The 26,226-nt window shown below is 38.2% G+C and overlaps 1 protein-coding gene across 1 annotated transcript; it reads right to left on the reverse strand.

Moving 5' to 3' along the window:
- Positions 1–973: 973 nt before the first annotated feature.
- On the reverse strand, positions 974–25,859 carry KDSR (3-ketodihydrosphingosine reductase). The gene is made up of 10 exons (XM_055704699.1): positions 25,570–25,859; positions 18,048–18,137; positions 16,904–16,960; positions 13,129–13,194; positions 12,659–12,754; positions 11,413–11,604; positions 9,541–9,624; positions 6,729–6,812; positions 4,738–4,839; positions 974–4,380 (listed from the first exon to the last, which is right to left on the reverse strand). The coding sequence occupies exons 1-10, from the start codon at positions 25,675–25,677 to the stop codon at positions 4,261–4,263; spliced, it is 999 nt and encodes a 332-aa protein (XP_055560674.1). The 5' UTR covers positions 25,678–25,859; the 3' UTR covers positions 974–4,260.
- Positions 25,860–26,226: the final 367 nt, after the last annotated feature.

Here is a 26,226-nt window from a genome sequence, read left to right on the forward strand (position 1 = left end):
GCCTACTCATCAGTGTGCTTGGTACTGGCTGGGCAGAAGAGAAGAGGAGAAAAAAAAAAAAAAAAAAGTGGAGTTACCAAATAATTTAGCCTTGTAGCTGGAACCTGCTTATGAAAAGGAACAAAGAGCAATCTACTCTGGCCTGCTACTTTTACCGAAAATGAAAAACCAGCAGCTCCAGTTACAACATGGCCTTCTTCCATTTCAAAACTTTTAATTCTCCAGCATTCTAAGATCAACATCAGTCCCTCAGCTCTAAAACACGTTTTAGACAGTGCATACTTTCCTCCATCCATCTTTGATTCTGGCTTTCTGATAATTTCATAACAATGTCTTTCTGAAAGGTTGAATTCTGCAATTTTGGATTTACTTTTAGAGTAAGTATCTTAGGGCTGTTTCTCCCCTGCCGTTTAGGAGCTAACCATCCTCTCAAGCCCTCCCACCCAGAACTGATACATGCTACAGTAATTTTCTATACAGCTGCATGCTCAGCGGTGGTACAGAAAGCAAGCTACCGCAACTATGATTTCTATTGTTTTCCACTAGGAAAAATGAGCATCACTTTGCTCGTCACAGCTCACAAGCACTTCAAGACAGCACAATGGATATACCAGCAGCACCTCCTGCGATCAAAGCAATTTTATCAATCTAATCCCACTTTCATTATGGTTTGACGACGCTGGGTCTGCTGACCATATTCAGTTAAATACTTTACATCCTTTACCTGCTGTACACCTGTGCCCTAAGCTGCTAAAATGGAGGGATACTTTGCCCCCTCTGCCATCCTACAAGATTAAGGGGGTCTTGCTGAACTAACCCCAGATTTAACCACCAAAACCCAACAAAAGAACAGCCCCCCCCCAAAAAAACCAACCCAAACAACACACCCAAACAAAAAACCAAACCCACCAAGCCCTGCAAATGAATTTAGTCATTGCTCTTCATGCCCTCAAAGAACTTAGAAATTACAAGCTTGGTTGATTCTCCATTTATTTTGAGAAATATAAAATATGAAAACTAGTTTACATTTCTGGCACAAAAATGATGAAGCAATAAGCACAAAGTTTCTTTTTACAAATAATGCTATATATTTTTACCATTTAAAAGTGCCTAGTTTTTCACAGCAAATAAAGTTTATCTACCTATATTTTTTTCTTAGTAAAATATTAAATCTATTTAAATTGCACATGAACATCTTGGTGAAGTAAACTATATGTAAAGTTACAATAAATCCATAATTAAAGTGGATGGTCATTAGAAACTACATGGAATGGAAAAGACTATCAAAGCCTAAACTGAGTCTTAAAGATTGACCAAGAAAACAAGAGACAAGACACCAACTGATATGGCACAAGTGATTAAATTATCGACAATTTGACAAAAAGTAATAAAGCCTATCTGAAGTTCTTCACAGATCTAAATACACTGCTAAAACATTTCAACGCAGAGGTTTCATAACATTTAAACCGGCAAAATAGTTTTTCAGCTGCTAAACATTTTCCCACAAGATTATAAGGCATCTCCTTCACTTAATATTGGATCTTAAAATGAGTACATTGGTAGATAGAGAATGTGCATAAGAAAACAAATCTACACCAAACGTTGCTGTAGTTGACAAATTCACTATATTTTGACAATAAAACAGCTGAAAAGTTTATCAGTTAATTTTAACTGCATTAATTTGCAACAGCAGAAACTAGAACATTTTAAAAGATTATTCTTTACTTGTTCCTTCAAAAAAACTTGCCTTGTTCCAGTTTCCACAACTGCTGAGGGGCTCAACCTACAGTTTTACTTGTCAATACAGACACTTATATGCAAAGTTAGGTGTGAACTGAAGTCTCTGCACATCAGGGCCACAACTTTCACCCAGGATTCTTATTCCACCTTCACAGATACTCGTGCTGAATCAGATCGGGAATTGCTTGGAGGACTCTTCAGTCAAGAAAGAGTGATTAGCGATCTAAGATGTCCAACCTGAAATATTTGAAGAGACCCAGCTGCCATAGTGTCTTGTATGTGCTCTGACCTTCTGGATTTTGTTTCCTCTATGCAAACTCTTTAACATTCCAAGTCGAAGATCCAAAAATTCAAGTATCCAAAGTCTTACTGGTTTTAAGTCCTGACCTTCAAGCTTGTGTTGATGTCATTTACATAAACATTTTTTAAATACTTTTTTTTTCCCCTCAAACTACAACATAACTGATTCACTCATTTTGGTAGCTTTTGTAGGTGGTCAAAGGAGTATTTGATTTGCATGAAAACAAGAATTAACGTAGACAATAGGGTCCAAATAGCATCGTTATGTTGCTTTAAGAAACATAGCAATGTTGGCAGTGGATGTCTGATAAATGCTCCATTATGTCACTCACATTAAGCAGCACAGAACACACATATGCACACTAGATTTCTTTGCACTGAAGCCCAGCTGTTTAAAAATGCAGGAATACACTCTATTCTCAAAATTACTATTATATTATAGGCATGCACAACTTCACATCTAAACAAAATCAGGAAGCAGGACCTAAAACATAGGCTTTGTGAAGAACTCAACAATGCCTCAAGTTTGCAATCTAATTAAAGTCTAACCACTTAAAATGAGTGCCAATGTGATTCTCCCCAATAAATGTTTGTAAACCAGGTTTCAAAGCAAGTTTAGTCTATGTGAAGAGAATTTGAAAAGTAATCAACTGAATTCAGAAAGGGAAAAAAACCCTCAGTAAATTACATTTTAAAGATTTTTCCAGTCAACCACCTATTATTTTTCATTTCAGTTTAATTGAATGCTTCTTAAATAGATGCAGAGAGTATCTTAACAAGAGCAATCCATTTTGCCTATTTTGTTGAGACATACTACTTGCAAGGAAGTGAAAGTGTCCAGTTTTACAAGTAATTTTAAATTCAGATTGACTGAAAATGGAAATTATGACATTGAAAACACAGCACTTCTAACAAACACAAAATATGCAGCTTTTCGGGAAAAAAAAAAGCAGCTCACAAGGCACTTGCTATAGTGGTCCATTAAATAAACAGTATATATAGTGCACCCTTAAAACATCATTGTTATGCATCAAGCTTTTTCAGTGTTAAGATTTATTAGAAACAACCACTGGGTTTGTGTATTCTGAAGCAGTTACTGAGCAGCCTTGTTTCATATAATGTAAATGAAACAAATTAGAAGTGGGGCATAGAAGGAGAGTATTTTAAATAAATTTCTTGTCATGTTAAAGTCTTTCCATTAGTCATAAAATTAAGTGTGGAATATCATTCTGACACACTCCCCTCTCCCTCATGACCCCTACACGCCCCAAAAAGCTACATTCCTGCTACTGGAAGAGCCTGGCATTTTAATTACAATTGATTCTATCATCGACTACTGGTTTGGCTCATCATTTGCAGCTTTGAAAAATAATGTGCATAACAGCAGCAATACGCTACTTTCCTTTTCAGAGCAAAAACTGGCAGATAAAGTAAGTGTCTGTAAAAATTGTACATCATTTCAATGGCTTAAAATGCTGAAAATCTTAATCAACACACTTGATACTGGTTTGATTTTTTTTTTTTGTTGTTCACAATGTACTTCAAAGGCCAGAAGAGCTACAGACCCAATCACATCTCTCAGCATTTCTCTGTGGGAATGGGTTCTTCATCTCCCTTTAGAAAGTATGCACATATTAAATCATACTTTTTAATTACTCCCAAACTGAGAAAGCTTGGATCATACAAATCTATCTGCCATCTTAAGGTTTCCACAATTACATGTTGGACAGAACCATGAAAGCTGTCATTGACAGAAGGATCTGTAGACTGGCCAAAGGAAAAGTTAACATTCTAAATTAAAAAGTCCCAAAACATTAGCAAAAGGTACCAGCTTGTTCAGGGGACTTCAATCTACTTCAGCCCAGCCTGTCGTGGTACTTACTTTATCCATAAGCACCAAAGTGAGAAAACTTAAAGCATTTGTCCAGAATTACCGCACATAGTCCATTCTCAAATTCTACTCTGCAGATCACTTACAAGTTCCCCAAATTCTCTCCAACTCAAATAATCAGAAAAAGAATCTAATCCTCATTCACACTTTTGCATAGTTTGGCATTTTCTGGAGTTGTACTTTGTTTTCTTTCATAGCTTTTGAGGGGACTCATCTGTCACATACGCAAGTACTTCCAATCTAAATCCTTCAGGAGAAAAACTGAGTCCCACTTAAGCAGCAAGCTGTCCAGGACTGTTTGACATTCTTCTTTCAAGTCAAAGTAAAGATTACTCAGTTTTATCTGCATTTTCAGATTTTTCCCTTTGCATCATGCAGCGACGAACTATGCTGTCAAAACTTCCTAGGTAAAATAGGCCAACAATGCGAAAAATGCCCATGCAAACAACCTGGAAACAGAGAGAAACATCTTTCAATTCATTTAAGATCCCAGATCGCAGCATATTATTTACTCATGAAATAAAGAACAGTTCCAGGCATGTATGTTATATTATCTCAAGAAAAGGAACTCATGAAAAACAGAACCACCACGTAACAGTTCAGGACTGAGTAGCAGGTAGTAATCTTAGCTTTCCCATCAACTTGCTGCTTCAGCTTGGAAATCCTACTTCAGTTTCCTAAACCCAAGTCTATACAATATTACCAGCCATTTGATGAAGAAATAATCAAAGTCTGCACGATGCTCTACATTTTAAAGTATTTGAAACTGTAAGAAATTGCGACTACAGGGCCTTCCCAAATCTTACCTGCTGAAGACCTTCAGTAATAGAAGTGACTGGTGACATTCCACTTGTCAATATTGATAGCATGTAACCATCTGATCCAACTGAGCTGTTGAAGTTCCCTTGCTGGATAGAAGGAAAACAGTGATTAAGAAAAGAAAAAAGTAATTCACCCAGCTGTGGCAAACCCTAACATGTCTTATTTCAACAGCTATTCTTGACAAACATAGCTGATGTCACTAACAACAAATATTTTTACGTAAAAAAATACTAAGACAATAAGAAATCAAAATATCCAACAATATTTTGTGCTATATAGCAACATTCCAAAAGGCATTCACTTAAAAATGGACAAGGAAGGTAATCTCTCATTACAGAGAGGTGTGCTAAATTACTGCAGAGTTCTTTACAAGATAGAAAGGCTCCAAATTCCCTCTTGAAGCATGCTTACTGATGCAGAAAATACATGATGGTCTCCCCATCTCTAAATATATTTCAGAGACAGAATTACACCCTAACTCTGTCAGATCAACCATCTCTACTATAATTGTAGAATAAAATTCTGCTTGCCTTTTGTTAAAATCAGTTTGCTATCACATGAGATTTGGCAGAGGGGTGTATTTTGAGTGCTAGGTAACAGGTCCTCCATCTTCGTCAAGGATTTTTAACTTGCCCTCCTCCAAACCATGAGATGAACAGCCTGCTCCTGCTAAGCAATTCAGCTGGCAGAAGAGGGGGAACAGACACCATGAAAAAGTTGCTTGTTTGGTTGGGTTTTGATCACCCATCAGGAAAACTGCAGCTCTAAAGCTCTGAGTCCCAAGGCTTCTCCTGGTTGCTTCCATCAGACTTTATGCTGGAAAACTAGACTTTCTGAAACACTGCAGGACTAAATCTGTGTGGAATGCAGAAGCGAAAGGAAAAGGTGGTGTTCCTAAATCAGTGTTAGGAGTGAATCTATGCAAAGCAGTAGAGGATATGAGATTTGTTTATTTCCCAACACACACCTGAGAGGACTGCAAGTTCCTACAGTACAGAGCTACCTTTTAATTTCTATTTTAGTCTCTCAGCTGATGGCTTGAGTGCACAAAGATCAAGTCTGAACAAATATATCATCCGAAGTGCTGGAAAGCATAGTGTAGAAATACCAGATGATTAAGATTAGAGAGGAGATTAGTCTTCCTTAAGCACTAAACAGAATAGTATGTCAGATAGTACTTGCTTTTAAAACTCACTACCCCAAAACCAGACATCATTTTGTGTTTGTGCTGTGTTTGTGAAAATATTGTAAAAACTTCATAACTGAACACCTGGTATAGATGTAAATCATGTTGAAGATTACAAGTATTTGGAACTGCAAAATAATTACAGATTTTAGGGTTTGATTGCTGTGCTTTATGAACATGAAATTTCATGTTGGTTTCCATACTGAGGTGCTTTATTAAGCATGTAAGCATTCCACTGCACAAAACATTAAAAAAAAAGTCCTCAGAAAGGCAATACACCTTTAACCACTAAGAGCAGCATTTTATGTATTTTAATCACTCATAAATGACATACTTAAAGACATTAAAAGCCAAAAAGGCTAGACGCCATTTACTGTAAAATTATTTTTATATGAACTCATCTTCAAGAAAAATAAGATAAGTCTAATGAGCTTTTGAGGTTAGACAAATGGTATTTGATACATAAAAAGTCAATCGAGTTTAGTGCTTTAAAGTCAGTCATAATACGTTTTTGAGACATTGCGTCATACTGATACATCATTTTGTTCTGTCTAATGTACAACTTCAGATAAATTTTAGTTCCAAGAGATTGTATAAAATAATTTGTGGGCACAACGGCAAAAGAATAAACAAAATACCTCCTGTTCAAACTAACCAGCAAAGAGCACTGTTTCCTGTAAATTGATTTTGCATTTAGTTTAGACATTATTTTGCACTCTTAAACAAGCATTACATGGCAATCCTCGTCTCTCCAACAGAGAATATAGTTTAAAAAGATAGTTTACTTACTATAGCATCTTTGACTATAACTCTGGCGACTTGTTCTGCTTGGCAAACAGATGAGGTCTCAGAAATTAGCTTCGTCTCTAAGGGCTTTAGTAGAAAAACACCAATATAAGTTTGACTAACACCACACAGGAAAGAAATATATGAAGGTCAGATTTTGGGTTTGGGTCTTTTGTCGTGGATGACATCTCTGTTAGCAAGTGGTATCATACTGTCACCTAAAACATCCAATTAAAGAAAGGTAAAAGCACCTTCAATTAAAGAAAGGAAATGCCAACTTTTCCTCGAGTCGTACTCTTTTTTTTTTTTGTAGTTTATTACTACTAAAATAAGGTTTTTTCCCGCAAGCATTTTATTTTGAGTAGAAGTTATCAAAATGCTTAAGCTGTCTCAACACCTGTATTAGTTCATATATGTTTTTTGCCAGAAATGAAGAGAGGCCTGAAATACTAAGATCCTACAAAACAATTTTTTGTTGGATTTTTTTCTTTATTTTTCAAACTCCACACACTGGTTTCCACCAAAATCCCTCATTGCATTTTTATTTTTTTGTGTTTTAGAGCATTTATGCCACTTTACCTCACTAGAAGCAAGCAATTATGGCAGTTACTTTAGCAATCGGAATTTCTTTTACAAAAAAATCCCAAACAAATTAGTCAAGTATATATATCAGGTACAAAAAACGCTCAAACAAATGGAAAAATTATGCTTTAATGTATTTAGAAGCATGTTTGCCATTCATGACCCTTTAACAAATAAAGAAGTGACAGAGCTAACTGCACAGCAAGCTTTTTAAATGCTCAATATGTTAAAAGAGATGGTTCTGTTCACGAAAAAACCCGCAGCATTACATTAGGGAGAAAAAGGACTTGGTTGCAAGTCAGCTTGCAATAGCTAATTCAGTTACATTAAACAACAAAATTTAACTGATGCGTTCAAGCCTAGTCAAATACTGGGACTAGTTTAATTCTTAGATTAATACTTCAAAAACACTCTTCTAGGGAACAGCTCAGCAACTACAGGTTTTTCTCTCATTATCAATCCAAAGTACTAGAGAAATAGGCCTATTTCCAAGCACCTGTAGAATTAGGAATCCTGATTTTGCTGACCAGGCTCACTGAAAAATTTTGTTTAAGTTTGTGTATTTGGGGGCAGGGCATGGGATGGAATCAGTCTTTGCTAGCAGGACTGACATACAAACAGCTTTTACATGCTTTACTACAGTGATACGGCTTATGTATATCAGATTTCCATTTCATAACTCGTATGTACTTTTGAGCCTAGTGGCCAGTATCAACCAAATCTGAAGGAGATACAGGGGTGTCAACAGTAATTAAAATACTATGTCTGGGAAAAAAATTAGCAGCTGTTCAGGAGCTAAAGTTAATGACGTGTTAAGGAAAAAGCAAGCAGAAATCAGCCACTAAACATTTGATCTGACTAGCCAGAAACACAGGAAAGCTGTATCCTAGTAGTTCCTGACATTTTCTTTTGCTATATTCAATGATTACAGAGAAAAACAGCCTAGTCCTAATGAGATGCAAACTACAGACAGGTCTTCTAAACTAAGAAGTATTAAATAAATACAACAATAATAAATGAGTATCTGAACTGTCAGAGCAATGCAATACTGCAGATTTACGGTGTGCTACCATGATAGGAGCAAGTCACCCAAAGACTTTATGTATGCTAAAACAAAGCCTGTCTTTGCTTAAACAACATCTTTTTGACAACTAAGAAAAATCTCACAGATTCTCTTTTAAAGAGGAATCTTACACGAACAGTGCATTTTGCTGGCGACTTTATTTCCCCCTGAAATAGGCTACTCCAATGGAATAAAATCCCAGAGAATATGCAAGCTACACAAGTATCTGCACAAGTCTAATCCTGGCACTTAATGTGGATGTGTGGGAGTATACAGAATACACAGAATATCTCTTATCAAGAACTGATGAAATAAGAATTGTGTTATACAATCCCTACTGATTCCTACACAAGAGGTGAAAGACAAAATGGAATTCAACCCCAATTTCCTATTATACATGGTGGGTCATTTTGAAAAGGCTGATCTCCTTAGATATCAGGTTTCTAGTTCACCGTATGCAAATGAGAAGTAAGACACATTTTTTTCCGGTTACCTGATACTTCAGTCTGAACAAGGGGCCTGAATGTAGGTTTTGGAATTATACTTCATGTGTATGGACATGTCAAATGAAGAGAGGTGACTAAATTTCTGAAGGTCAAAACTTTCACTTTTAAGGTAAGCCAAACAAAAAAGGCTTACGGCTGACACATCCCTCCAGAAAGTGATACTGTCATTTGCACTACAAACAACACAAGAATTTCCTTCCTACTTTAATACTAGACAATAGCCACTATATATTGTTTGCAGATTTCAACGAAAGAACTGTGGTTTATTTTGATCTGTCACATCTATCAGAACAACTACATAATAAAAGATGCAAAATAGGAATATTATTTTTGGCTCATTAAGCTTTGATAGCAAAACAAATAGTGGTTTTACAGTTTACCATTCCACAAGCGTATTTCAGTTGTGTACAGAAACACTTTGCAGTGTTTCAGATATTGAAGGTAGCTAGTTCTTCCATTTAAAGCCAGAATAATAAATAGCTTGTAGGATAATTCTGTGTAGTTTGAGTAGTTAAGTTGATAAAATCAAAGCATTTGGAAGTACTTAGAATCTTAATATGCACTAATTGCAAAAGTACTGTGGAACTGAATGAAATCTGAAATGCATTGCTTACTACCAAGCGAAGCTTTAAAAACATTACAGTATTAATGAAGGAAAACTTACCTTTGTTTTACTTTCTTCTGCAAAGCCAGGTGTGTCAGTATCTGGAGGATAGGCCACCGTTATGTAGATATTATAAGGTTTTACCTGTATTTCACAAAAGTAAGCGTTATCTTAATATTGACAGCTTTTACATGTCCCTCAGTATCATTAATTTCTCTTGTACCAAAGAAATATGGCAAGTATGAATTTAAACTGCTTCTAGTGTTAAGTATTCAGTACTTGCAAGACTCTGCTTTGTCAAACGAGAAAGCAAAGCAGCAAAGATTTTAAAAAGATGGTTGTGTTGTTTTGTTTAACAATACCTAAAAACTTTGCATTTTATGTAAAGTATTTTATGAATCTAAGTGGTTTTTAAGACATTTAGGAGGAATATGGAAGCAGTTTAGCTCTATAGTTTTACCAATTTCAGTTTTAAAAGACTACTAAACCATTGCCAAACACCAGTACCCAACAGTCATAAACACAAGGCCAAAAAGGCTTTCACTAGCATGCTTTTTTTGTTGTTGTTGATGTCAACATATTTTAACTCCTGGACAAATATGAGAAAAAACAAGGAAAACGTAAAATTCAAATTAGATATTTTTAAGAGGTATATTCAAGTCACAAGGCTTTTCAACCCATGGTATAAACTTGCAAGGGGTCAGAGTCGAAGGAGACAAAAGAATAAGTAGAAAATGTGAGGAAAAATGGAAGGTCTCATGTCAAGCATTGCATTTAGTTATGTATTTGTATGTATGTGTCAAAAATTACATCATTTACTGCACCACTATTCAGAAACTACTACAATGCAAATCTGTACTCCATGACAAATAAAGAAGCTTTTAATGAAAATATTCAGAGGGCTAAAATGAAGCAAAGTGTTGTAAAGCACTACACATTTTTATTTATATTACAAAACATTCTATATTGAAAACACTTACTTAAATGCCACATCACAGGTCCATAAACACCCTATTTTTAGTTTTGAGTAATTCAGTCTTCACAAAAATATCTGTCACCAGTCTGAAGAAAGACCCTGCAGTCACATTATTCCATTTGCCAGGCCAGAAGCGATTAGAGACAGTTTTACCCCACATTCTTATCCTGATCAAGGCATACAACTACACTGAACCGTACAGGGTAACAACAGGGACTATGCAAGGATCTAGAACCAAACACAGACACTTAATATATGTTAGTTAAGTGTTTAACATTATTAACAGAAGAATAATGCAAGTAATTTCCAATTCAACTTTACCTGTCTTACTACAATGTACTTACAAAGCTCGTTCCATTGAATAATGAAAACAGTGTGTTTGGGGCTTTAGTCTTGATCTAAACAAAAGCTTAGATCATTGCACTATAAAAAGCTCATGTAAACCAAGATCTGGAAGAGTGAACTACTGTCAGTACAATTTTTTTTGTGGACAATCCTCAAATTCTAGCTTGCAAGTTTTACTGTTTCATATGGTTTACATACCACTTACCATGGCCTCGCAAATAAGCTGGGAATCAGTGGCCTGCCCTTCATGCATCCATGGGATCTTCAATATCATTCTGCACTTATAGCCTTAAAAAACACTTTTACTCAAAAGACTCAAAATCCAAGTCCTTTTAGTTAAAATAAATGATTAGAAAAAAATATCTGCACACATGGTCATCTTCAGTTCTAGGAACAGATTCAATCTATTCCCTCTTATGCAACTGAAATCAGCTTAGTTTCTGCAGCCCCATGCAGAGCAATAGGATTGTATGGCTGCCAAAAAAAGGGCCAACATAGCACACAGATATCAGCAGTGCTGCACAAGACAAAAAGAGAACTATTTAAATAAAAATGTGCTGTGCTACTATTTCTGTTTACCATCAAAAAGACTTCAATTATTGCACACATACCTCCATTTGCAGGGCTTCAGCCAACCCTCGAAGAGCAAATTTTGTCGGTGAATAAGCTGTATAACCAAACAGGCCTAATTGCCCAGCCTGAGATGATACAAACACAATTCTTCCCATTCTTCGTTCCTTCATGGTAGCGATTACTGCTCGACTTGGGTAAACACTACCCAGATAATTGACGGCCATTAATCTCTGTGCAAATGATATCAACATGATATTTGAGCCACAGATTCAGAATCCTCATCTGTTTGGTATTATTTATAAAAAAATTCCTATTTCAGTCTGCTCTAAAAATGAAGTTCACTAGATCTGTAGTTCTATCAGCTGACAAAAGAAACAATTGTTTTATTTTCTACAGCTTCATAAACTGTTTTATAGCTAAAAATCTCACTTCAAGCCAAAAGAAATCCAGTCTATCTACAAGTCTAAAAAGCATCCAGGATACTGATAATACTGAACCATATGGCCTTCAAGGAAAAAAAATTAACCTAAACAGTGTCCAGGAAGCAATTCCTTTATGCATGATGTATGAAAACATAGCAAAATTAAAGTTTAAAGAGCTTTCTAAAACAGGAAAAATTCTAAATATTTATTAATTTCAAAGATTTTAATCTTTGGCAGGAAAAGGGGAAGTCTTTAATTTCACTCTCTAGAAGACCTAAAACACAACTGAGCCTATACAAACAACAGAATGAATTTATTATGAAATTATGGCTATTTAGTATTTTCAGATGATTCAATATTATCTGTGACGACTGGAGCCTGAGAGCTGTGGGCATAATGTAACCATAATACAGGGATTTGGGTTTTGAGGGTATTTTTTTATTTTTTTCATCAGAGCAATAGTCTGAAGCTACAAACAATCTGTGCACCTCTGAACTGAACATTCCTAACAGTCAACTTTTTCAACAGGTTAAAAATATGCAAAAATCTTCACCAGAAAAAAAATAAATGAGACCATGTGAAACTCTGTGCCTTTCCTAGTGCATTAAACCATAAAAATACATGCCAGGCTTCTTTGCTACCTTGAGGACCAGAATTCACTGTTCTGACGCATTCATGGACTGAGAGGTGAGAAATTAGAGGCAATCTTCACAAATTTAAAGATACATTCTAATTCTGACAGTGACCACAAATCAAGTATATCACTATTCATACAAAGTCTGCAGAGACACAGGAATGCAATCTAATTGTCAGAATGGCTGAATAAGAAATCATCATAAAATAAAAAAGTATGGTAACTCACTTCAAAAGAATTCACTTCAATATCCTCAAATTTTCCTGTAACTGATGTTCCCGCACAGTTTACAAGCATATCAACTGGTCCCAGCTTCTCCTGAGCCTGGAAGAGTAGACAGAGGTTAAGATGTTATTTAGCAGGAAAAAAACTTCCTGTAGTCTTGACGTACATCATCATTGTAAAAAATTATTTCTATTAGAAAGAGAGTCATAGAAACATTTAGGTTGCAAAAGACCTTTGTGATCATCAAATCCAATAGTTAACGTAGGACTGCCAAGCCCATCACCGAACCATGTACCCAAGTACCACATCTACGTGTATTTTAAACACCTCCACGGATGTTTTAAAAAGCCTCCTGGGCAGCCTGTTCCAATGCTTGACAGCCCTTTCAGTGAAGGAATTTTTCCTAAAAAAAGCAATATGTCACACACAGATAAGCTTCTTAACATACACACATAAATCAGTTACTTCCTCACCTGTTTTAGAACATTCTCCACCTGCTCGTAGTCTTTAGATACATCAACAGATATACACAGTACAACCTAGAAAAGGAAAGTGGAAGAGTACTTTTACAGCACAGTAAGTCCTGTAACTGTTGACTCCGAGCCTTTCAAAATGAAACAAAACCCAATGACATATCTTTCCCAGAAAAAGTAGCAATCTTTTTGACATGACAGTTTGCACTTCTCCCACACTGGTGAAAGCAATCCCTGCTCTCTCCTAGCTCCTCCCCCTCACACACACACATATTCTAGTATAATAAAGATTGTAGTAGGAACAAAAGAGTATTTCAGGATCTTCAAAGCAGCTACTCATGTGCAAAATATGATTTCTACTTTACTATGCTAAGACACACTACAACACGTTATTTACATAAAGCTTAGGAAAAACTATTCTAAAGCAGCCAAAATTCCACAGTGCTACATTTAACTTTCAGCAGCACTAAACAAGCCAAACCATTTGTGTAGCTTAGGCTCATCTTTAAGAAAACACATTTTTTGCCATGTCATAGAAAGGCATGGTTGCACAGTGTTGCTCTGAAACTGCAGTATCAGTGCTAGAAAAAAAAAACTTTCCCCAAATTTATAAAGTGTTAAAAACCTTTTAACGTTAGTACTAGCAATGCACGCTACCCACTATTGTCATAAATTATTTTTTAAAGAATAGTAGTAAATCTAGTTGCATACTGTTTAATTGAGACATGTCAAGGACAAAATAAAATAAAAATTCTGTGAGAAACTGACTAGTTGCAGTGACATAAATATCTGAAAAGTGAAGTAATGTGCATATATTTACTTCTTGTCTGTAAACCAGAGATTATGGCTTTTAGTTTGAAAGACACAGAAAAGTTAAAATAAGCATTGGTGGGGGGGTGGGGAGGAAGAGACACCAGAAACCAGATGACAGTGATATCTAAGTTTTGTTGAAGCTGAAAGTTAGGCCCTGCTCTTCTTGAAAGTTACCGATTACTTTCAGCAAGACAGTTGCAGAATCCACGTTCTGAAGTAACTTCTGACCAAAAGAAGCACTGCCTTTGAGTTACCACTTGCAAACTGTAAGATCACTACAAACTCCAGCTTGCCCAGGTATTGACAAATAAGCTACCCTCTCTGCTAAGCAAGCAGTAGAGATTCGGGGCAATTCACCCTCTTGAAAGGAAAAGCACTCATATCACAATAAAAGGAGGGACTCCTGTATTCTTGTTCCAATTTTTATACTTTGTTACTTTGGTCAATTCATTTAAACTCAGTTTGAGGTGAAATAAAAGTCATCACCAGTTTGTAGCAAGCATCATCATGACCAGTTGTCATGGAGCACGTGGACACATGCACAAAAAAAAAAAGCTTACCACAGTGTAACTAACTGCTTTGGCAGCTAGTTATTTGTCAGCTCTGCCTCTGGTCAGACTGCAACACTTCTTAGTTGCATGAACAGAAGCTGCTCACCATTCCTGTACAGCAGGTTGGCTATTCCTGCCTCCTAGGCCTCCTAGCATCATGTGTAGTTGGACATCAGAGTAAACTTGTGGCACAAGTTATTGGTGGCTCAGCATGCACCTCCCCTTAGGGCATTTATTACATTTTGGAAATGCGTCTTTTATGTAAGTTTAGAACAAAATACCAGTTGAAAAAAAACCAACATTAATTTATTACCTGGACGACTCTGCAAGATCAGTGATGACATTACAAAAAAATAAAACCACAGTTCTGTATCAGAATTGGAGCAGTTGGTTAATTATCAGATTGCATAGATAAAGTTACTCACACTGTGAACAACACACTCAGGAACTACCATGGGTTTTATTGACTACTATCACATTACACAATTCACCTCTCTGCTTCTATTACATTTGCTTTCTTCTGCTATAATATACTGATTATCTTCACTCCAAAGCATGCAGTACAGATCCACATTTAGGACACAGAAAACACTGCCAGAAATAGTCTGTTCCTCATCTCTCATTCTAAATATTTATGGTGTTGGATCATTAATAAAGCTTTCACAATAAAAGACCAATTCAACTCCTAGTGAAGTAACTGGGAATATTCTATATTAGGAAAGGGATTAAAAAAAATATTGCAAAAGACCTCTAAGGGCAAGGATTTTGTTCCACTACATACCTATAAAGACTGCATTGTCAGCACTCTAAAATCATATGCAAATGTTTAGTGCAAACACTAAAGTGTACATAGATGACAGACCCTGGTGTCAATGCAACCTGGTTTTGTGTACGTATGCAAGAGCTGAATAGCAACAGCATATGTGCTATTTTCCTCTGCCTCTTAGCTCGACATCTAGTAAACATAACAGTCTCTGTGTACGCGATCAGTGTCAGGCATCTTTCTCTACACTTTCAGCAATCCTTTCGTATAGCTTCTCTTGGTTCAGCTACCCTTGCTTCCCAGCTTCTTATCTGCCATTCCACTGTGAGCTCTGCTCTTCTCAGTTCTGTTCTTTGCATTTAGATCAGGCAGGCTTCCCTGCAACCTTGTCTACAACCGAACAATAGCTACAGAAGAGCCAGCCTATCATTCCCACTGCTTATGTTTAACATGGCTGGAAGTCTAAAGCTGCTTCTGCAAAAGCAGTCCTTTCCAGTCCACACTGGAGCTTGCTTGGAGATTTTAACTGAAACTCTTATGAACATGCACCAAGTAATATTCTTTTTAAAAGTTCACATTTATCAAGCTTGGACAGATTTTAGCAAGAACATCCTGACACAGTGTTTGACAAGGGATTAACTTTAATGCTAAGCTTGGGAAACTACTAGAACAGCTAAAAGAAAATGGTTATTGGGATTTATTTATTTATTTAAATGGGAAAAATACAGTTTCTCCTCACCTCAAATGGCTTAGGCTTTCAAATAAAATTCATCTGAGTAAGGCAGCATGCATAGAAAAAAAAAGTCAGCTTGAGCCATTTGACAAAAATATAAGGAAGTGATGACAGAACTTAAACTTATAAATGAAGGCATTAAGAAAATTTTGTATCAGCTAGTACTAACGTTATTGCCTCCAAATATTTGGCTTTTTCCATTGCTTCTTTTCAACAGAATATCCGATTCATCAACTCAAATCCCTTTACACAGACAAATAAATGGCTTGTATTTGTAATCATGAAAGTAACAAAAAACTTCTGGAATACAAGGAAGAAGTCAAAGATGTTAACGGTCTCAATTTTACTTACAATTTTAACAGTCCCTACTGTTTCCCTTCTCCCTTTGGATTATTAGTTCCGAAAAAAAAAAAATTTCAGCATTGCATTTTGACATTGCATATTTTGAAAATAGCAAGCTTACCTATTTTAAACTAGTATCTCCTTCAAGTTCTAAAACAGTGCTCGTTAGTGAACTAAACCTGGAAACAAGTATTTTAACTTCTTTCTCAAAGCAATCACTGTATTTATGAACTGAAAAAAGAGAAGAACCAAAATCTCTTCAAATCCCCTTCATCTTCAAGAATACAAATGCTTATTGAGTGACAGCAAATTGCAGCTATCCCCAAATGCATACTTCACCTACAGCTGAATCAATCTTTTTCTCTAAGAAAAGCAGGCTAATGCACTAGCTAGGCAACATAAAATGTAGCAGAGTTCAGCACATCTCATGTAAGCAGATCGGTATTTTTGAGTTCAGATATTGAGTCCTCACTCATTTTTGTCAAACAGCTTTGCTTTAAAGATAGGACTACTGCACTGTGTTGTAGTGACTATCTTGAAACACACAACAGCCACTGTTCGGAGTGATCTTACCTGCTTGTCATTAACAGAATACTTTTCTATTTCCTTCTTTGTCTGCAACAGCTTGTTCTGAAATGGATACAAGAACAGCTAAAGCATTGTACTTGTCAGAGCAATATTAGTCTTCAGTATTTCAATAAGGCTTAAAAACATTCCCTAAAGCCCTAAAAAGTTATCCTCAACTAGTTATAACACTTCACCACTGTCATTTTGCAGATTTATGACTATATGATGAAAACATGAACTCCCATCAAGCTACCAGAACTTGCTTACCTGCTTTTCAATTAATCTTCTAAAGCCAGTAATGACTTCTAGAATATATTTAATGCTTTTGTTTCATACAAATACACATAGCACCTAAAACTGCAGGTATTAATTTTTCTCCTGTATTTTGATTCTATTTTACATTTATATAATACTCAAACTATTCTGAACAACAATCTATCATAGAATTATCATAAAAATTAAACTAAAATTCATACTCGCTTTCAAGAAAAACTGCATTAATTCTGGTTGTATTCAAGGTTATGTTAAGAAAGGAAATGTATCAAGTGTAAGTAAATTATCAAAAGACAGCTGGGACTGAGGGCCTACACCAAAAAGTTAAGTGCTTTTATTTCCTGAATAAATGTTCTTTCTCTATGAATAAAATAACAATGCTTTATGAAAACAGAGTCATTCCAACTAAATTCTGAATACATCAGTTAAAAAAACCCGGAAGCAACATTTTTTCCTCTAAAGCTGTCTTGATGAACAGTTTTTCACTAATTAAAAAAGGTATGATATAGTGATGATTAGACAGCAAAATATTCTATGAATTTTAAGAATTGTCTTTAATCCCCCAGTTGTCACTTACTATAGGGAAATTCTAGTTTTTCCTTCTTTTGCCTTATGCCACAGATCTAGACAGTGAAATAATGAATGCCATTAGCAGAAGTGATAGCACTGGCAGTTTTAAGGCAAGCTAATCATAGATGCCACGCTGTGCTACACTCCTTAAATAGGCAGTCACCTCTGCTATCCAAATGCATTAATTTGAGATTCCCATAAAATATTAACTCATATTTTCTTCAGTGTATATCAATTAAAAAAATTATTCCCCACCTATACAGATTTTGTGAGTAGAGTTTAGCCGGTAAAAATAACATATACTTACCTCATCCCTTGCAATCAGTGTTATGAAAGCACCTTGCTTATAACATTCAATAGCAATACATTTTCCAATTCCACTGGAGCCTCCAGTTACCTAAAAGTTATTTGAAAATGGCAGTTAGTCCACTATTCATCCCTTCTCCCATACGGTAAAGTGTCAGATCAAATGAAAATTCTAAAAATATACTGAGATTGAAATATTACCCAATGAGGTATGCATACAGAAGATAAATTAAAGTGAGTTTACTTATTGAGTATGAATGAAAAATAAGATCTCAATAGATTGCTAAGTGTTGTGTTTCTACCCCAAAGCCAGTTTTACCTCAGTGGTATTTTTTGCTTATTTCTTACATCAGGCATATTTAGACCCACACCCCCAAATGGGCTCTCTCACATGCTTTTGAATAAGTTCTGTATGTTATTTCTAAAGGCAGAAGTAGGTAGAAGTTTGAAATCACTATTAACATTAGCCATAATAATACAATTACATACTGCCCCTCCATACCTGGTCACAGGAAAAAGTATTTGTAACATTAAAAATTGTAGATTGCCTGCTGAAGATACCATCACATAAACACGAACAGAAAATAGCTTTTTTCTTATTTAAAAAAATAAATTAATTCAACAGTTAGCCCTCTGTAGAGTATTTCTTAGTCCCCCAGTCTGGATGTTGAACTGTCCTTGCCATCCTGCAATTCCAGTTTTGTGGGAATGCCAGCACCTAAACTTCCATTATCTTTTCTTCTTCCTCTAAACTGTAACACTGCGTAGTCTTATACGCAAACACAAAATTAGTAATTTGTCTATAGACAAATGCAGGGTGATGTCTACAGCCCTGCATCGTATGTTGCAGGAGGATACACTGCTAAATGATACTAATATACAGGTTAAAGCAACCTAATACCTCTCACTACCCTCCATAAACCTACTTATGAACTCCATGTGGAACAGATGTAGATGACAATCCTGACCTCTTTTTGACTAAAATGTCTGCCTGACACTGCCTTTAGGTGACTTGTTCATTTAAGGCCAGTCTCAGCCTCCATGTGCCTTTGGTTCTTCAACACTGTTGTCTTCCTTATATACCCAAATTATTTGAATTTTCTTTTAACAGCACATTAAGAGGCTATAATTGAGAAAAATATTGTATTGAAATGCCTAGAAGCATTTATTGTAAAAAACTCCTGTTCATGAAATAAGTTCTGAAATACAGAATTCCTAATAATTGGGAAAAGAACTGATTCAAATGGCTCTGGAAACGGTCATTTGTTGTTCTTTATCAAAATCTTTCAAATGACTCCTGAGAAAGTACAGTATCACCTTAATTTTAAATACAAGAAAATGGAGGCATTGAACTAATCAGCAAAAGAGCAAAGATCCCTGGTGTCTAACTACATACCCTATCAAAAGCCTTGTGTGGTCTCCTCATCTGCCAATGCCTCAGTGTTGTTTTCAGAGATGCATTATTCTAAAAATTCTTTCTGCTGTTGGAGATCATAAAGTCAGAAGTACATTCCCACGAACACTAAACTGTTCCTTCATACGAGTACTTTACCCTAAGTCAAATAATCTCAGCAAACAGAAGATTTTTCAACATGGTCCACTGTTTCTGACTGGTTTGTCTGCAGTCACAAACGGGCCAAGAATGGGTGTAACATTTACAAAGACTAATTTCAGCTCTTTAGGCTTCCTCTATTATTAGAGACAGCTGCTTCAGATTAGCTTCTAACTGACTCTCTCTGCAAGATTAAGCTTCACACTACGCTAACCTTTGATGCTAACAACTCCAAGATGCACGTCCTGTTCTAGAAACGTGAAACCTGGTCTGTAGTTTTCTGAACCAAGGATGACTGCTTTCAAAGTAAATTAAGTCTGTAAGAGTGCAAGTGTTAGTTAATAATTTGGGACCATAGCAGAACCTCAGATTAATTTAATGTTTCATGATGGAAAGTAGTTAAAGAGTTTTAGTGTATTTGCAAAATAGCTTGTAAGACTGCAGTACACCTCTGAAAAGATTAAAAGATTCAGTTTGATACATTCAGGCAGACCTCAGTTCCACAGCACTCGTGAGCTGCTTCTACAGATTTTCAACAGCAGCAGGTACACCAGCACACGAAGTGATCAACATGCATGGAAGACTGCTTCAATTCCAGTTTTTGGCGTAGCACTAACAGCTGACTACTACCTGCACAAACTGCTGAGTATCATGAACAGGTCAACTAAACCACTGCTTCAGGAATTCTTTGAAGGTGAAGGTACTGCCATCAAGCCTCTGGCTTGTCAGACAACGCTAATGTTCATTTCAGAAAGATAAAGTCTGAAGTCATGCAAGAAATGGGAAAAGGAAGTTTTTATTCACAGTCACACCCTAGAACACTGGATAGGGCTCATGTCAGATAGGTCAATGACAAAAGGCCACTTAAATTAGCTGGGAACTTCATTCAATATTTAGGTGGGAAACTGTTACTTGTATGTTGAAAGTTGTTACTAATATGCACATCTTTCAGGAACATTCACAATGAATGCTAATGTAACTGAAAAAAAAAAAATCCCTAACACTAGTGGAAACTTGTGCTTTGTGCTACAACAAAGTCAGCCCAAGAAATCTATGAAGTCTGTTCGGTTGGTAAATTGCTAAAATAGATACTCAGAATTATAGGAAGAGTACACATCTACTCCAACAAACAAGGTGCTATGTCAGTTACTTACCCCTGCAGCCAGTAGTTCTACAACGCTACTGCATTTCATTAGTTCCAGACATCTAAATTGCTATTGATCCCATTTTCAAATTTCACTATAACCCAGCCTCAGAGGAGTGAGCAAAAATAAAAATTTGGTCACAGCAATTCAAAACACAGACTAATTTCTTGAGAGGGAGACACAATTAAATCCTAGTATTAATTCAGATGTTTGGAATGCAGCACTACCAGCCCTTGAGCAGTGTTATTGAGCTGTTTCTGTGTTTGAGAACAGGTACCAAATCAGCTATTCCAACGAAGGGTCTGGCTCCAACTTCTCAAGCTATGATCCCTGACAACAGGACTCACCTTCTAAGGATCACAGGGTTTATTTCCCTCTTGATAAATCGAAATGTTGGGGTGAAGTACAAAGAATTGCTGTGTTCGACTTTCAAATTTGAGATACTGGAAATTCCATTTAATTGATGAGACAGTTCAACTTAAATTAACAGAACTGTCATCAGGAATGATCAAAATCAAGACTTGATAACGTATTTCCAACAGCGCTTGTTAACTTTCATTTAGCACTGGATGCAAACTGGCTTCATGCTTTTAGGCAGTACTGTGACAGAAGGTATTAAGTTCCACCAAAACAGAACATCCCTGTGATCTGCTCTAAGTGGTTCTGATCCAAACCACAGATCTTATCACTCCCAACACAAGAGATACAATGCAAGACACCAAGACTGGCTGCCCTTTTACGTTGACCAGTTACCAAACTGGGCTTTGGGCTCTGCACAGAAGTGGTGAAACTACTTCTAGACTAGAGATGACCCCTAGGCATGTGGATTTGGCATGATCATCCTGAACTATGTACAAGCAAAAGGCTCTTTTCAATCTGAATGGGAGATAGTCCCAAGCAAAGAACATCTTGACATTTACTGTCATTGTTAATCCACAAACTTTGATAAACTGTGATCTCTGGGGACGAGGCCAGGGGCAGAAATTTCAACTTGGTTTCAGAAAGATTAAGGCTGAAACAAGGTGGGGGCAGGAGTAGCAGCACTGGTATTTCAGCAAACACAGTTTCTAAACATCACTGATGAAATTTACAGAAGGCTGCTCTTGCCCTGACATCTTAAGTTTTTGTTGCATTCTGCTCCATCAAGCCAGGTACCTTTGTAAAGAAATAAGAGCAGAGAGAACCTGTGTAGGGCAGGTGTAACAACCCTGACAAAGGGCAGTTAAATGTGACAGATGTGAGCATGATGCATATGAAGCAGCGATGACTGCCTTATCCTGTTTTCATTTTCCTGTCTACTACTACAACCACCTACCAAAATAGTAGCATACTCTTATAGGTGATGTGTGCTAGTATACAGCCTGAGACTCAAAGGGAGAGTTAAAGCCAATGGCAAAATAAAAGATGTATAAAATAGTCTCCCATATTTCTAAGCATGAAGATGCTCAGCACAAGAAGCAGCAGCTCTACACCACAGAAATAACTGTTATAGCCTTTACTTGACAACACTTTCCTAGTCATGCTGGAAACAAAGCAAGTAGTATTACACATCTAAAAACGATTTTGCTTTAAATAAGCTAAACCTGATGGTTGAGCCAATTTGATAGCAGGGAATTTTTTTTTTAATTTAATGGTGTTCACTGGGATCACTGAAACAGAGCAGATAAGGGGGGGGACCCCACAAGATTAGACCATTAGTAATTTGGAGTTCTGTGGATGTCCACTCTGAGTAACAGTCCTATTCTTTTCTAAGAAAAGGAGACTTATGATCATGATTCCTCCAGAAAGCATGCCTTGCTTAACACTGCAAGTGCTTTCATCATGCAAATGCCTCTGGGAAAGGACAGAGAGGAAAACCCCACAAATTTCTATCCCAAAAAGCAGCCAGAGTTACTTAGCCATAACTCAAACATCTAGTAACTGTAACTTCAGGAGTGAAGAGAAATACTATTTTATGAAGGATTAAAAATGAACAAATACTGACTTAAATTGAAAATTCAGTAACTGGTATGTAACAGCCTCTGAAGTTGCTCAATGACGTTCCTTCAGAAATGTAACAAGTATTTTCATGATACTTTCAACAGGCCCCCAGGAAGAAGAGTTTCTACATGACTGATGACTTCTGCTTCAGAAAAGCAATCTATTCAAGTATATCTTGAAAAATTGTATTTACTGTGCAATGGTAACCACTTGCCCTTTTGAGAGGGCTTAGCCAGCTATATAAGCCATTTGCAGGTCTTTATTCTCTTATTCTTTATTTCAAGGTTGAGTTTCACTGAGGCCTGACAAAGATTATTAAATGTTAATCTAGTCTTATCTGAACCAAGTCATAAGCTAAAAAGAATTTCCATATGCAGAATGCTTAAACAGATTTTGATATTTTTCTGTGAGAAGACTTCAATGAAGTTGCTAGATAATGTTATGGTCCTTAAATATTTTCATCAAGTCTCTCAGCCATTTCAGTAGCAGAGAACATTTACTCCCAGTGTATGATACAAGAATTTACACACACAACATGGAAAACCTCCCTGAACAAAATTTCTGTTTTACAGTACCAGGATCCAATATTTCTTCCTTAAGTATTACACTAGAAAATTTAAAATCCAAATGTACAAGTGTCCAGTGTTATTAACAGCATCTACAAATCTTAGAACTGGTGAACTCTGAAACAACTGCTCCGTTATTTCCTTAGTTTGAATGAACACTTTAAGTGAAAATAAACAAATAGTCTGCCAGTGGTGACACCAATAGAACTCTGCCTGCAGACTTTGATTTGTATCATCAAGTTAAATGTATCTAGAGCCTTTTCCTTCACCAGTACATTAATATAGTTACTTCTCTAGCTAGACTCCTAATTTTATAAGGCTTGCAGGAATACTGTTCTTGAGACTTACACTTCTATCAAAAAGCTCAAACCACTAATATAATTAGCAGTAGTGGTTATAAGGAGGTTTCCCCAGCAAAAATATTCTCATCATTTTCTTTGTGAACTTTAACTGAACCATTCTTAGTAGAAGAACCAGCACAGTAGCTTTCAAAGAATTTAATCACATAAAGCACAGACAAAACTTGGGAAAATAACAAAATAGATATAAAAACCAGCAAAATTTTAGAATAAAATCCATTAAACTTTTTTATTGTTTAATATTCTATTTCTGCATAAAAGTCACAGAAGGCCCTCAAGTCTGCTTCGTCTTTGCTTCTATAGAGTATTGAACGGTTCCTAAAATCCTACGGAAGGGTTCTTTCTTAATAACCATTACTTCCTTGGGAAGAGCCAAAACCAAAGAACCTTAATACAGGCTCGAACACACCTCACACAGTATATGATGCTGTAAAGCCAGTTACAGCATCTAAGTAACACCTATTGCATAAAGCAACTTGTGAATACTGTTGCAACTTGGACAGGTCTTAAATTATTCTGGGGACAGCTCTATCCTCCAAATAGGTAAAAAAACCAAAGCACCCGAAAAAAGTCACCAGAGAGTATTGGGGAAAAAAAAGAAACTTAGAGTAGCTGTAAATTCACTTGGCACCTTAAAAGGTCTAATTTCTGTATTAGCCCAAACTCCCACTCTTAACAAAGAGCACCTACAAGTGCTACTCACCTCTTAAAGGCAAATTTAACCAGATAGTAAACTATAGCTTCTCTGCATTGAACATACCTTAGGGTATAAGCTAAGTTAAAAAAGCTGGTTCTAGGACCTTGATTTTTCCAACCACTTAACTCATTTGCTTTCATGCATCCAAATTCACTACTTTGTAATCCACCTGAAAGCACATGGGTATTGCTCCCCTTCCCCCCCAAATTCTATGGTACTACTCACAGACTGTTTCAAGGTTACTGTTCTTCTGAAGACTTCCTTCTAAAGACTTACTTCCACCATCCTGACTACAGTCAAAATATTGCTCGTAGACATCAATACCTATGCACTTAAAGAGGAAAAGGTGCATGAGTGTCACCTGACCATTCCCTTTACATTAGTCTTCCCATTTCCTCACATCTAACCTGCTTTTTAGACCCATGAAACCATAGCTTTTGCCTTTTGTTTATGAGCACCCATACCACTTAAATACCGTAAGAGATGCAAAAAGAAAACAAACCTCAAGGTAAACAGAAACCCTGAGAATACAAAAGGAATGCCTCAAAAAGTCAACATTAAGACTGAAGACGGTTTGCGTTTCTGGTGACTCAGATCGCCTGAAGCCAATCGAGATAGACAGCGGTTGTCAGAGTCATCGCTACAGCCCATTTCCTTATCCCTGGGACTTGCGGCTCTCACATTTCGGTAGCTTGGGGTGCTACAGCGAGCTGCCCAGCCTCCCTGCAACCAGCGGGCGCCCCTAACGCCGCACCGCCCCAGGGGGGGCCCTGCCCCCAGCCCCTCTCCGGCTGCCGCCGAACCGCACCCTGCAGGCGCCCACCGCCCGCCCGCTCCGCCTCAGCGCCCCCTTCCCTTCCCTTCCCCGCCGCTCACGGGATCGGGAAGCTTCCTCCGCTCCCCCCCGCTGCAGCGCGGCCTTCCCGGCGGGGGCGCCTCAGGCCGCCGTACCCCCGGCTGCCAGCGGGACGCTCCTTCGCACAGCGCTGCGCGCCCACCCCGGCGGGAGCGGCCCCCCTCCCTGCCGGCCCAACGGACGCACCGGCCGAGCGCACTCGCGTGGAACCCACCCCCCGCCAGCACGGCCGGGAAGGCGCAGAGGCCGAGCGGCGGCGGCCCGGCACCAGCTCGCTCTCCCGGCACGGGGCAGGCGGGGCCGGCGAGGGGCGCCCCTGGCTCGCACAGCGCGGCCCCCCCCCCGCCCCGCCGGGGCGCCTCACTCACCACGACGTGAGCGCCGGGCAGCTTGAGAGGCTTGGGGCTGATGAGCGGCGACACCATGTAGAGGAGGAGGACGAAGGCCACGATGAATGCGACTGCCAGGAGCAGCATGGCTCGGGTTGCGCTCACGGAGAACGGCCGCGGCGAGCAGGGGGCGAAGCCCCTCAGGAGGTGCTGTTGGTGGTAGCGGCGGCAGCTGCTGCTGCGGGGAGGGGGCGCCGACCGCGGCCCGGCGCAGCAACCGCCCGCCTGCGCCGCGGCACCTGGCGGGAGGGGAAAGGCGCTGCCGCGGGTCGAGTGAGGCGGGGGAGGAGGAGAGTCCGGCCGCCACTCCGCGACCTGATTGGCTGCCGAGGCGGGCGCGGGCCTCCGCTCTCAGATTGGCCGGCGAGGAGGAGAAGGCGCCCGCGGATTGGCTGAGGGGCGGGACGGGGCTCAGAGATTGGTGCCCGAGGGCGTTTTCGGGGTCATCGTTGGCGGCAAAAGACGGCGGGGAAGAGACTCGCTCTCGAGGAGACGGGGATCGGGCCTGCGCCCCCTACGGGCGGAGCGGAGCCGAACCGAACCGAGCCGAGCCCAGCCGCCCCGCGGGGTCATTGCCCGGGGCGGGCGGGGCTGCGCGGGGGGCGGGCCTCTTCCCGGTCACGTGGGGCGGGCGGC

The sequence above is a fragment of the Falco cherrug genome, chromosome 3 (genome assembly GCF_023634085.1).
Source record: "Falco cherrug isolate bFalChe1 chromosome 3, bFalChe1.pri, whole genome shotgun sequence".
Lineage (NCBI taxonomy): Eukaryota > Metazoa > Chordata > Aves > Falconiformes > Falconidae > Falco > Falco cherrug.

Excerpts from the sequence above, each read along its gene's own strand:
- KDSR (XM_055704699.1), bottom strand. The coding sequence starts at position 25,677 with ATGCTGCTCCTGGCAGTCGCATTCATCGTGGCCTTCGTCCTCCTCCTC. Across the intron at positions 13,195-16,903 it reads ATTCTGTTAATGACAAGCAG|GTTGTACTGTGTATATCTGT; the intron begins GTAAGATCACTC and ends TTCCTTTTCTAG. Across the intron at positions 4,381-4,737 it reads TTACTGAAGGTCTTCAGCAG|GTTGTTTGCATGGGCATTTT; the intron begins GTAAGATTTGGG and ends CTCTGTTTCCAG.